We start from the raw sequence: 13,342 nt of genomic DNA on the forward strand, positions 1-13,342 counted from the left end.
ACGGTAGGCGGCTGCTGGCGACTGTGGTCAAAGGACTCACACCATGCTGCGGACTGCTTGATGCTGGGCTGAAGGGGTACCCGGTATGGGAGCCGAGGGTGGGTAAGGACCTCCTGGTCGCGTCGGAGGTTTGCGGATGGTCTGTGCGGCTGCAGGGGTGAGCTGGAAGCGAATCCAGGACATTCAGTGATTGGGGGCTGGGAGTGGGGGTAGCTGAGGAACACGTTCTTCACACGGGCAGTGAGAATGCTGAATGACCAAAGGAACTGCTCACACTAACCATCCAAGACTCTCATATGTACAAAATACTATCTATTAATTTATTTGTATAGGTGAAATACAAATACTTGTCCGGCATAGCATTGTTTGTGTGTTATGTCTGGTTGTTTATCTGCATGTTTTGCACGAGGACCGGAGAACGATGATATAAACTTGACTTGATATTTTATTACAAGACAATAAAGGAATATCGAATGTTGAGGAAGAACTGTCCTGAGCTGGATGAGATTAGTGCAGTCTTGTGTATCAGACTTATTCTGAGAATGCTCTACTGGAACCGGACAGTTCCTAGCTTCACTGGAATGGTTTAGTTATTAACAAGATTTTAGTTATTAACAAGATTTCAAACCTCCACCTCTTAAAATAATAAACGACAAATATAAAAATACTTAAATATAACATTTAAGACGACACAACCTCTTTTTCTTTATAATATAGGGATGGGGAGGAGTGGTAGGAAAAAGGGGGAAAATGTCACTATTTAATCGATGAATGTATATATTATTATTGTAATAGTTCGCAGTGAAATATTAAATTAATAAACAAGATCGACCAGCTGGAGTTATATGAGGAACTTTAATGGGAATACAGGAGGAAACGAATATCTACTTAAAGCGAATGGTCATCATGTCTAAACTTGTAGAAACCTTTTCTTTTAAGAGCGTAGAGATACTTTGCTGCTCTCTATCTTAACCATTAGCTTTTATTTAAAGGTAAAGGTTCCATTAATATCACGTAATGCTACATTTAGAAGGATTTTTAAAAAAAACTTTGTGAGACGCCACTTTGTCCAACGCCCCTCACAGAAATGAGATGCCAGTTGATTTCAGAACATGTTCAAATCACCCCTTGACAAATTGTTTAAAATATGCACCATTCCACGGTTTTCCACTTGCCAATGCTTTAAATGGCACAGTACCAATTGGAATATGGTTCATTCGCACCGGGAGAGATCAGACCCGTGTTGCGGAGATCGCTTGTGCATTCCCGCTCTGTACCCTTTGAAATTGCCCTTGGTCATTCTCTAGATTTGTTGGTGATTCACAACGTCTTAAATTAAGACGAAGGAGATTTTTCCTCAAAGCGTCTTTGAATGACGAATTGGAAAAGTAATAAATAACTGGATCGACCACACTGTTTAGGTAGGTTAAGAACAAAGTGTTATAAAAGATATTAACCGCTGTGACATACGACTTGCAGCCTGTTGTACTTAACTTTGTGACTAACACAGCGACAACGGCAACGTTGGTGGGCAAGAAGCAAACGACGAAGACCCCTGTCACGGCGATCACAAGCTTCACTGCTCGCCTGTATTTCCTCCGGATTTCAGCTTCCATCTGTCTTAACTTCCAGATGATGCAGGACGTGGAGAAGAGGAGAACCGAAACTGGTAAAACAAACTTAAAGAATATAAAAACAATGTCCGTCCAAATTGCAGTGGGACTGAGAGGATTAAGTATGTTGAATGGCTCACAGCTTGTAACGTTGTTGTGTTTAAAATCGTGTGGTTCAGTCAGCAAGTGCAAACAAACGGCCAACGCCACGATCCACAAGGCGCTTGCAATCTTCCATGCACATTTTGGATTTATCCTGCTTACCTTGTGCAGCGGATGGACCACTTTAAAGTAGCGATCAATAGCAATAACCATAAGGAAGTTTACACTGCCAATCCGGTTTAACGAAATCATAAATATGTTCAGACGACATGAAACATCACCGAAAATCCAATCTTTCCGCCGGAGAAAATAAACGGCTCGAAAGGGGAGACAGCAGATTAACAAGGTGTCCGCAATCATGAGATTCAGTGAGTAAACGATGTTTGGTCTCCGGAATTTTACATTAAAGCAGAAAATCCACAAACCAATTGCATTTCCAGCAAATCCCAAGAAGAATGTGATGAGAATTACTGGTGGGTTGTAGGACAAGTTAGGCTCCTCACCGGGAACACATGACCCGGTCGAGTTCTCCATTATTGGTAATTCCACCGCAAATTAGTCACAGTTCTTCAGAGAGCAATACGTTTTTTTGCAAGAAGAACAGTCTACATGAACCTACACAAAACCCCGGAGTTGAAGGGTGGAGTAAAATAGTCAGACCACCAATAACACTGGACGATTTTTTCCCCCCAAAACGTTTGCTTCCTGAAAAGAAACTGGGGATTGTGAGAGACAACTGAACACAGAGATAATTTCAGATTTGCTGCATCATGTAGGAAGTTGGAGAAACATTAAATTGACTTTTATTGAATTTAGCATGTTTAATCGCATAATGATGTGGACACGTCATGACCTAAAAGTATTTTGACATTTATTGCTTTGGTCACCAAGCTTTCTTAATAAGTGCAGTCATGCTGTGTCTCATTTATCCTCCCACCATGTAACAATGTAATATCGCAGCTGTGGCAACATTGACATTTTTGCTGGATGGAATATGAATTTGTTACAACAATATAATGTGCCTATACTAATACATTTAATGTATGGATAAAGAAAAATAAAATGATAGGCTCTAGGGATAAATTATTGGCTTTGACTCCGTTGTATAATAATCAACTTATTTCTTTTTCAATACATAATACAAGTTTATTGCATTGGAGATTTCAAGGTGTGAAAAATTTGGGAGATTGTTTTAAAGAGGGTAAGTTTTAATCTTTTAATCAGATGAGGGAAGATTTTGGTATTGATAAGAATTCTTTATTATCAAATTCGATCTTTGGCTGGGGAGGGAGAGATTTGCTCTAAGTTCTTTACTAGTCATCAGCCACTGGTGGGTGACCCACACCCAATTTTTGTTTAGGGGATTACTACCTTTTGGTAGTTTTTTGGTGGGGGGGGGGGGATTTTCTTTTTTTTTTCTTTATTTTTTTAAATTTTATTTAGTTTATAATTTGTGATTTTTTTTCTATTCGAGGGCCTATATACATTGATTTGAGTTTTTATATAAAGATATTATTGGTATTTAGTAACAATAGTAGATAGGTCAAAGTTGAGGTTTGCTACTTTTAATGTTCAAGGATTAAACAGTGCAATTAAGCGTAAGCGAGTCTTGGTGTATTTTAAGAAAATGAAAATTGATGTTGCCTTTTTAAAAGAAACACATTTGAATGTGAAGGAAAGCATGAAATTAAAAAGGGACTGGGTTGGGCATGTATATTCTTCTTCATTTAATTCTAGGGCTAAAGGTGTAGCAATTTTGATACATAAAAATTTATCTTTTGAATTACAATCAATGGAGGAAAAGGCAGGATGTATTCTTAAATTGAATTATAAGATTTTTAGTGAATTTTGGACTTTACTTAATATTTATGCCCCAAATGCAGAGGATGAAATATTTATTTCAGATGCATTTTTATGTTTAGGTCAAGCTAATGATAATATTTTAGTTGGTGGTGATTTTAATTGTGTTTTGGAACCTTTATTAGATAAATCTCTGAAGAAAGTTAAAAAATCCAAGATGGCAGTTCAGGTCCAAGCGCTGATGAAAGATCTTAATTTAGCGGATATTTGGAGACGTCTTAATCTGACAGAGAAAGATTTTTCTTTTTATTCATCTAGACATGAATCGTTTTCAAGGATTGACTTCTTTTTAGTATCGGCACATTTACAAGGGTGTCTTGGGTCAACTTATACCTCTCATTTTGTTCATTTTAGATTGGTCACAGTGTCTGAGCTACCGAAAGAAAATAGACACACACACCGAGAGCAGTTCAGTTTATACAAATGTTTATTACAAATTCAAAAGCTGATTTCAAACTACAATATGCAAGCCCTTCCAAACTATACTTATCAACGCCTGGACTGGTCCCAACTGCCGAAGCGAGGCAATGACTGCACACTTGGAGTAGGTTGTCAGGGCGCCGGTAGCAGCTTCTCCACCTCCCCCGACCGGAACGTTGGCTGGACTCTAGAAGTTCTTTTTCTTGCTGAGAGATGTTGCCACCTCTCGGAGAGTCTCAAACTTCAGCACCGGGACCATGGCTTATGTTACCCAAAAACTGCTTACCCAAGCCCCTATTCCCAGCACAGCAAGAAAGATAAGCGAGCAAGCTAGTATGCCTAGGCTTCTATCGAATAACATAATTTTCAGCTTATCACTTTGAATACAATGATTTATTTTGCATCAAGGCTAGGCCTCTGACAGTCTGTGACCAAAACAAGCAGGAAGATTAAATGTTCTTGGTACACAGATGTCCTTTCGTCAGATAACAGCATCTCTGGCCCCTCGGTGGAATTTAGCTTATGTCTGCTGATTCTAAAAAACAAGCAGGTTCTCAGCCTTGCAGAAGCAAAGGCTGCAAAAGTAAGAAACACGGTTTAAATCTTCCATTACAAGGGAAAATGCAACAGGCAGAATATAAAAGTAGGGTGATTTCAGACCATTCTGTGTTATATTTTACATATGAAACTTCTGAGAAAACTCAAATAGATTATCGTTGGAGATGTTGTTAAAAAATATGGAATTTATTGATTTTTTTGAAAAAACAAATTAATTTTTTTTAAAAGAAAATTCTAAATCTGTTCAAAGTAAGTTTGTATTATGGGACGCTATGAAAGCTTATTTGAGAGGACAAATAATTAGTTATACTTCTAAAATAAAAATGAATCGATTAAATCAGTCTTGAATTAGAGAAACAGATCGATGAGTTAGAAAAGGAATTTCAGAAAGATGCCACAGGAGATCAGAAAATAGAATTATCTAGGCTGAAAATGAAATATAATACTTTGCAATCTCATCAATTTAAATGTGTGATTAATAGGACTAAACAACAGTATTACGAATGGGGAGAGAAAGCACATAAGGTATTGGCGTGGCATTTAAAGAAAGAACAGATATCAAGGACTATTAATGCTGTTAGACGAAATTCTCTTATTACTTATAAACCTCGTGAGATTAATGATGAATTTTATTTATTTTATAAAAAGTTATACATCTGAAGGAAAACAAGAAACTGGATCGATTGATCTTTTTTTATCACAGTTGAATTTAACGATATTAGAGGATGGAGATATACAGGAGTTAGAAGAACCATTTACTGATTCAGAAATTAAAATGGCTATGTTAGAAATGCCAAACGGTAAATCGCCTGGCGATGATGGATTTTCGGTTGAATTTTATAAAATTTTTTATGATGATTTATCTACAGTGTTTGGGGATGTATTATGTCAAGTTGGAGATCATTAAGAATTACCTGAGTCTTGTTCTAGTGCTTTAATTACAGTAATTCCTAAAAAAAGAGATCCTTTGAAAGTATCTTCATATAGACCAATTTCATTGTTAAATGTAGATTATAAAATAATAGCTAAAATATTAGCGAATAGATTGGCTAAATTTTTACCAAAGTTGATTCATATTGATCAAACAGGTTTTATAGAGAATAGACATGCTTCAGATAACATTTTGCACATGATTAGTTTGATTAATAGATTGCGACAATCTTTAGATCACCCGATGGTGATATTCTTAGATGCAGACAAAGCATTTGATAGAGTTGAATGGAATTTTTTGTTTAAAGTTTTGGAGAAATTTAAGTTTGGTCCTTCTTTTATTGGATGGATTAAGGCTCTATATAGTAAACCAGTAGCTAGAGTATTGACGAATGGTTTGATTTTGGAATCTTTTAAGTTAACTTGATCAACTCATCAAGGTTGTCCTTTATCACCAGCTTTGTTTGCGTTAGTAATTGAACCTTTTGCACAGTTGATAAGACAAAATACACAGATACAAGGTATGAAAGTTTTAGACGAGGAGTATAAAATTAATTTATTTGCTGATGATGTATTGGTGTATTTAATAAACCCAGCTCAGTCACTTTTGCACTTGAAGGAGTGTTTAATACAATATGGATCTTTGTCTGGATATAAAGTCAATTGGGAAAAAAGTGAAATATTATCGGTAAGTGAAGGAGATTATTCAGTTTATAAGAATATTGTTAATTTGAAGTGGACTGATCGAATTAAATATCTGGGTATAATTTTGAATGTTAATTATCAATCTTTATATAAATTAAATTATGCTCTTAATGAAAAAAAATTAAAACTGATTTGATTAAATAGAAAGATTTACCTATTAATTTAATGGGAAGGATAAATACAATCAAGATGAATATCTTTCCACGTATACAATATTTGTTTAAATCTATTCCGTATTTACTTGATAAAATTTTATTTCGAGATTTGAATAAAATGGTTAGGGAGTTTTTATGGAGGGGTAAATTTTCGAGAGTAGCTTTGAATAAATTAACTTGAAAATATGAGTTAGGGGGACTACGTTTACCACATTTTCAAAATTATTATGAAGCAGCCCAACTTAAATTTATTAGTTCATTGATGGATTTGGTACGGCCTTCTAGTTGGGCTAAAATTGAGATGGCAAGTATTTCTGAATTTGAAATGCATCAATTTTTGTTTAGGTGGAATATAAATTTGTTACAACAATATAATGTGCCTATACTAAAACATTTAATGAAGTTATGGATAAAGAAAAATAAAATGATAGGCTCTAGGGATAAATTATTGGTTTTGACTCCGTTGTATAATAATCAATTTATTTCTTTTTCAATACATAATCAAAGTTTATTGCATTGGAGATTTAAAGGTGTGAAAAATTTGGGAGATTGTTTTAAAGAGAGTAAGTTTTTATCTTTTAATCAGATGAGGGAAGATTTTGGTATTGATAAGAACTCTTTATTTCTTTATTATCAAATTCAATCTTTGGTAAAATGTATGTTTGGTAGAGAAATTATTTTACCTAAAATTACTAAATTTGAGACTTTTCTTATGAAGGTACCAGAGAAGGGTTATATTTCATCTATGTATCAAATATTACAGGATGGTATGGATAAAAAGGGTTAGGATAGATCTAAAATTAAATGGAAACGGATATTGGTTTTATTTTTTCTGAAGATGATTGGTTGGATATCTGTTATGGTAGTGTAACTAGATTGATAAATGCACATTATGCAATGATTAATTACAATTTTTTACATCAATTATATTTGACACCTGAAAATTTTTAAAAATATGGTTTTCATGAATCTGATTTGTGTTTTAGATGTGGTGATACGGTTGGAACTTTTTTTCATGCTGTTTGGTTATGTATATATATACAATCTTTTTGGAAGAAAATTCAATCGTTTTTAGAATATCTGTATAAGATTAAAATAGTTTTAGATCCAACAGTATTTTTATTGGGTAGTTGGCAACCTCTGAAAGGCTTGAGATTAGATAAGTTTCAGCTTGCTTTTGTATATTTAGCTCCATCTGTAGCGAAAAAATGTATTGCTAGTACATGGAAAGATACAAATATGATTGATATTAATAGATGGCATAATGAGATGAAATATTGCTTAATAATGGAAAAAATCACATATGTTTAGCATGATAATTAATTTTTTTATTAATAAGTGACTGTTATACTCAGAATATTTACATTTCAATTTATATTGATTAGATTTTAATATGTATACTTAATTTTTTTTAATATTTCTTTTTTTTATGGCTCTCCTTAGGAGAGTTGGCTGAAGGGGGGGGTGTACTTTTTCTTTTAAAAAAAAATGTTCATGTTCATGTTTAATTGCTGTATATGTCATATTATTTGGTTTTTGAACAAATAAATAAAGTTTTTAAAAAAATACATTTTTGCTGCATTGAATCTTCCTGAAGACAATACATTCACTATTCAATTGCCTGAATAGCATGTGCATCAACGTGCTCAATCTATACCAGGGTTAGCATTTGTGGACAATCCCCCCCAACCCCCAAGCGAGGTGCTGTGCCTCCCATACAGTCACGGCCATCGCTCACACCCCCTCCAGCATCGCTAGATGCACGCTAGTGACTCTCCACTCGCATCAGGCTTTTATTGCATCAGGTGTCACTAGAGTGAGTCAAGTGTCACTAGTGATGCCTGATGCAATAAAAGCAGCACTCATGTCACCTTCATCAAAGGGCCGGATGATGTTAACATTTGTCGGAGGTCCCAGCATCCAACAGCAATCCCCCCCGCTGAGTGAGAATTGCACTGTGCCCCCCATGAATACGCTAATGTCCCCCTCTAACATTTGTTCTGGTGCCAATGTAATGCATAGTATCTATGTATGTGACTTGTCTTCATACCCTGTCTGCTTCAATCCTGACTATGCATTTCTAGGCCTAAGACAATATTTGCATAGTACATGCGCTGAGTGCATGCTTGGACTAACCAAAACAGCTTGCTTGGTGGGCGAGTGCACTTAAAATATGACAGGAAATCACAAAAATAGGTTATATCTAAAAAAATTCTGTGATGGGAAAGTGTTAAGCTTCATGATCACCAGCCCAAAATCCATAAAATACACCCTAAAATGCTCAGAATGTAAAATGTTAATTTTCTGGTGTAAATTGTGCATTAAAGCATTCTAACTAGGCAGCATTAACTGCAACAATGAATAATTGTCTTGCTATCCTTTTATATTTGTATCGCCTTTTCTGCCTTGGCATATTGTTGGAATTTAATGTATATCATTATAGGTGGTGCATCTTAAGTACCCATTTGGCTGCAGAAAGTAAGAATTTCTGTGGATCTGTACATTGCATGCGTGCGCGTGCACACACATACATGTATCACACACACACACACACACACACACACACACACACACACACACACACACACACACACACACACACACACACACACACACACACACACACACACACACACACACACACACACACACACACACGCGCGCGCGCGAAATATAATTGGTTTCATAATCAGAATGTTGTCATTCATAACCTGAAATTGCACAGTACCTTATTCTGCTGTTGAGTGCATTAAATTTTTTCTTTCATTTAAAATATTTTTATAATATTAATCACTTTCAGATTTTATTTTCTCTATTATTAGACTAATTCTCACAAATATCCTGAAGACAATAAACATAAAATGCATTTAAGATGGAATGAAACCTTTAGGTTAAAATCCTTTCATTTTCCCAATATCTAGTTTTTGATTTTCCTTTGAGATGGAAGTGCTTCTCTGACCATTGTGTTCTTTTGCATCTGAAGGCATGAAGGTACTATATTAAAGCAGCTCTTTTCACTTTGGAGAACTGTTAGACTCAACTCAATATAGTTTGTCGAGATCCTCTGATGCGGAGAATTGATTAAGAACAAGTAGCAAGGCTGCTGGTTTAAAACAACTGAGTTGACGTGGATCTCCTGGTAGGGCAAGGAGATGTAGAGACAGCGAAGGTGCGGATGTAGGGAAAGTGTAGGGATGCAGGGAAGGTGAGCCAGTTGGATCTGAAACTGGAAACTGTCAAATTGTCACAGACATCAGTGCAGAAGAATGAAGAATGAAAACATACAACAAAGATCAGAAGGAAGAGGTCTTGTGGAGAAGTAGTAGAGGCTGACTGTGTAGACATGGGCATCTGAGAGGATGGAGCAGAGAACAGACAGACTCCTGAGGAAATGATGTCAGTATCCCTTCATGAGCTGGTGGCCTGATACTCAGCAGTGGGTTGTGATCTAGTCAGAGATGTGAGGAAATGTCAAAGAACCTACATTTAGAATTTGTGAGGGAGAAATTGATTTCCCACTGCCTCCAGGAAACAAGTGCCTGGTTTCAAACCTGATCTTTTGGGTGCTCTATGTGTGGATTTTTCACATTCTCTCTTTGAACTTATGAGAAGAAGTCACCCCATACTTAAGTATAACAGGTGGTGCAAAATAAAACAGAGGTGCTGAGTATATAGTGTTACAGAAAAACATATCAGGGCAACAGAGCAAGAGATTATCATTTTTCTAGTCAGACGTCTGTTCAAGAGTCTGATAATGGTTGGAAAGAATCTGTTTGGAGGTGCTGCCGCTCATCCACTGGGGACTGTTGATTTTGGGCTTGTGTTGAGCGTGCTTGGTGCTCGAGCTTGGCAGATGGTTGGATGGAGATGCATATAATGACCACCGTGGCCGCTGGGGTCGGTGTTGCCACCGAGGCGCCATTAAAACATTGACTGAATGTAAAGTCAGCAACTTGGAAGTGGCTAAAGATGTGTCACAAAATGGTGGTGAAGAGGATGAAAATGCAAAGGATGTGCAATTCAAACTAGAGAAAGAGTCAAATATTAAGGCAACATTTGGCATGCAGGATGAAATACAATCAGGTGACAGTGTGTCAAATGTTGGAAGCTGGAGAAGCAAACAAAGTTCTTCTGGATCAAACTCCAGAATTTACTGTACAACATCTACACATATAAAGGCCAAGGCTGAAATAGTTGCTTTTGTTGTATGACAAAAATTGCTTAAGGATAAACATGCTTTGGAAAAGCAGGAGGAACAGCTAATGAACCAGGAGGAGCAGCTAAGAAGGAAAAAGGATGAGATGAGGAGGAAAAAGGAGCAGCTGGAGCTGGAAGCAAATATTGGTGCTACTATGGCCGAAGTGAAGGTACTAGGAGCCTCAAAGGGATCCGGTGTTCAAAGTAACTTATCTGAAGTGTCTGATGGTATGGAGTCTAAAGGACAACAGGAAAAGAAAATATTTAACGTTAAGGCAGATCCTTTTATAACACAATAACAAGACAAATGTAAACAGCATTGGCGCCTGAACGAATGTTAGAAGATGCATAAGCATTTGGGGGGGGGGGGGGCACAGTGAAACACTCATAAACTCACTCAGTGGGGGGGGGGTTAGAGGGTGCTGTTAACATCAGCCGCCCCTCTGATGTAGATGCTGAGAGCGCTGCTTTTATGGCGTCAAGTGTCATTAGTCACTAGTAACGCTTGACCCACGCTAGTGATGCTGGAGGGGTGGGGGTGGGTCTGACGGTGAGCGTTAGCCATGACTGTATGGGGGGGGTACAGCACTTTGCTTGGGGGGCAGTGCCTGGGATGCCCTCCTTTGGTGCTGACCCTGAGCGTACACATGGTCAATTTTCCCAAAGCACGGTGTTACTAATCCACCAACACCAATAATATCAACCACTCAATTCCAATTTCTCAGCACAGCTCCCTTGACACTCCAGTCAAGCATCAGAAATCTTCAGCTACATTACCTGCTGCAAGCAACGGTGAACAGAGCAACATATTTTAAGTAATGGAAAGGGAAAATGAAATCACTGCATCATTAATCCAGCTACAGTGTCTCTCTTCCATGCCCAAGAAGGAGATTTAAGTTTTTGATGGTGATCCAATTCAGTACCAAGCATCCATAAATCCTTTGAAAACAAGAACAAAAGCCCCAGAAATTATCTGTATTATCTGGAACAGTACACAAAAGGACAGCCAAGGGAACACGCAAGGAGTTGCCTACCTATGGTCTCCGATAGAGGATTCAGGAGGGCTAAGTCTTTTCTACAGGAGCATTTTGGCAACAAGCATAAAATTGCTAGACCTTCTATGGAGAAAGCTCTTTTATGGTCGTCAATAAAACCAGTTGACATAAAGGGTTTACAGGCATACGCCCTCTTTCTAAGGGGATGTTTTAATGCCATGGAAAATATCAACTACATGCATGAGCTTGACAAGCCTTCTAATATGCTAGTCATCATAAGGAAGTTGCCCTTCTAGCTGAGGGATATATGGAGAATTGTAGCCTGTGGTTTCCAGTCAAAACATAATCAAAGAGCTAACTTTAAGGATGTGGTGGATTTCCTTGAATGGCAAGTACAGATTGCAACAGAGCCAGTATTTGGAGACACTCGAGCAGTGAGCAAAGATGTAAGGAGGTCCCAGTTACAGCCTTATCCAAAAATAAAAGGAAGTATCTTTGCCTCCACAGTTGCAGATAAGGACAATGAAAAAGGAACTAAGGGAAAGGAGAGTTTGCTTGCTGTGAAGAGCTGTTTGTCCTGTGGAGGTGGACACAGTGGAAATGAGGGCACACAGTGAAAAATTTGCTTTTCTCAAAGAAAATTGAGTATGTCCTGGCTGTCTGTGTAAAGGACACATCAGTTTAAAGCATCCCAGAATGCTGGATATCCACCAAAGAAAGAAGGAAATGAAAAAGGAGCAAGTAGAAATAAAGGAAACAGCTGAAAACAGTGCTGTAGTCTCTGTTCTGACAGGTGGTCGTACTGGGGCTGGTGAAGGTAACTGCAAACTCTTAATAGAGCCTGGACAAGTCAAGGCCAGGAAGGGGAATACAACAGTGTGTGGCAGCACTATAACTCCCAGGAGACATCGAATTGGCCATGTGATGTGAGTGCGTGATGATGTAAGTGCGTGTCGAGCGCATGATTCAGGCTTTTAAAAGGTTGAGTGGGTGATGAAGAGTAAATCCATTTGATTCACTCTAAAAATGCCTTGTTTGGTTATTTCATCATGTTCACTGTGATTCCAATGGCCACAATTGGTGACCCCAAAGAGTCTGAAAATGTATTTTTGGACAAATGTGGACTCTGCAGCCGTTGCTGTGAAGCTGCCACCTTTCTGGAAAGCTGAGCCTGAACTGTGGTTCCAGCACGGTGAACCACAATTTCACCTTTGCAAAGTCGAGTTGGACACTACTCGTTATTACCATCTCATCAGTGGCCTGGACCATCGCTAAAAGGGTCGGCGACTTCCTTCAGGATCCACCATATACCAGCAAGTATGACGCTTTAAAAGTACTTTTATTACGTGTGTATGCTATGTCTCGATGGGTTGGGAGACCACGCCACTTCAGAACTAATGGATGAAATGCTGCTCCTGGCAGCTGGCTAAAGGCCCAATATGTTATTCAAGCAGCTCTTGATAGAGTGAATGCCAGATGATATTAGGCTCTTGTTATCCAAGTGTTCATTTGAAGACCCAAGTGCTGTAGTGGCAGAGACAGACATTCTATGGCTGGCTAAAAAGCACAACATGAACCAACCAACTCCTCAGATATTGACCCCGTGCCACACTTTAGTGCTCTTAGCACATTACTCCCAACAAGTAGGCAAAGCCCCAAGACAAGCAAGTAGTCTGTGGAAACTGTTACAATCCCAAAGGACCCTAAAACCTAGCAGCAACAGACATTCACCAAGACGTATTTACTTAAACAAAAGTTGTTTTTAATTATCTTTAAAGATGAAAACAGAATCAAACTTCAACTTATC

General features: G+C 37.8%; 1 protein-coding gene across 1 annotated transcript; it reads right to left on the minus strand.

The window, feature by feature from the left end:
- Positions 1-1,131: 1,131 nt before the first annotated feature.
- On the minus strand, positions 1,132-2,257 carry LOC138760015 (hydroxycarboxylic acid receptor 2-like). The gene has a single exon (XM_069930451.1). The coding sequence runs from the start codon at positions 2,247-2,249 to the stop codon at positions 1,233-1,235; it is 1,017 nt and encodes a 338-aa protein (XP_069786552.1). The 5' UTR covers positions 2,250-2,257; the 3' UTR covers positions 1,132-1,232.
- Between the last annotated feature and the right edge of the window lie 11,085 nt (positions 2,258-13,342).

This window comes from Narcine bancroftii, chromosome 4 (assembly GCF_036971445.1).
Source record: "Narcine bancroftii isolate sNarBan1 chromosome 4, sNarBan1.hap1, whole genome shotgun sequence".
Lineage (NCBI taxonomy): Eukaryota > Metazoa > Chordata > Chondrichthyes > Torpediniformes > Narcinidae > Narcine > Narcine bancroftii.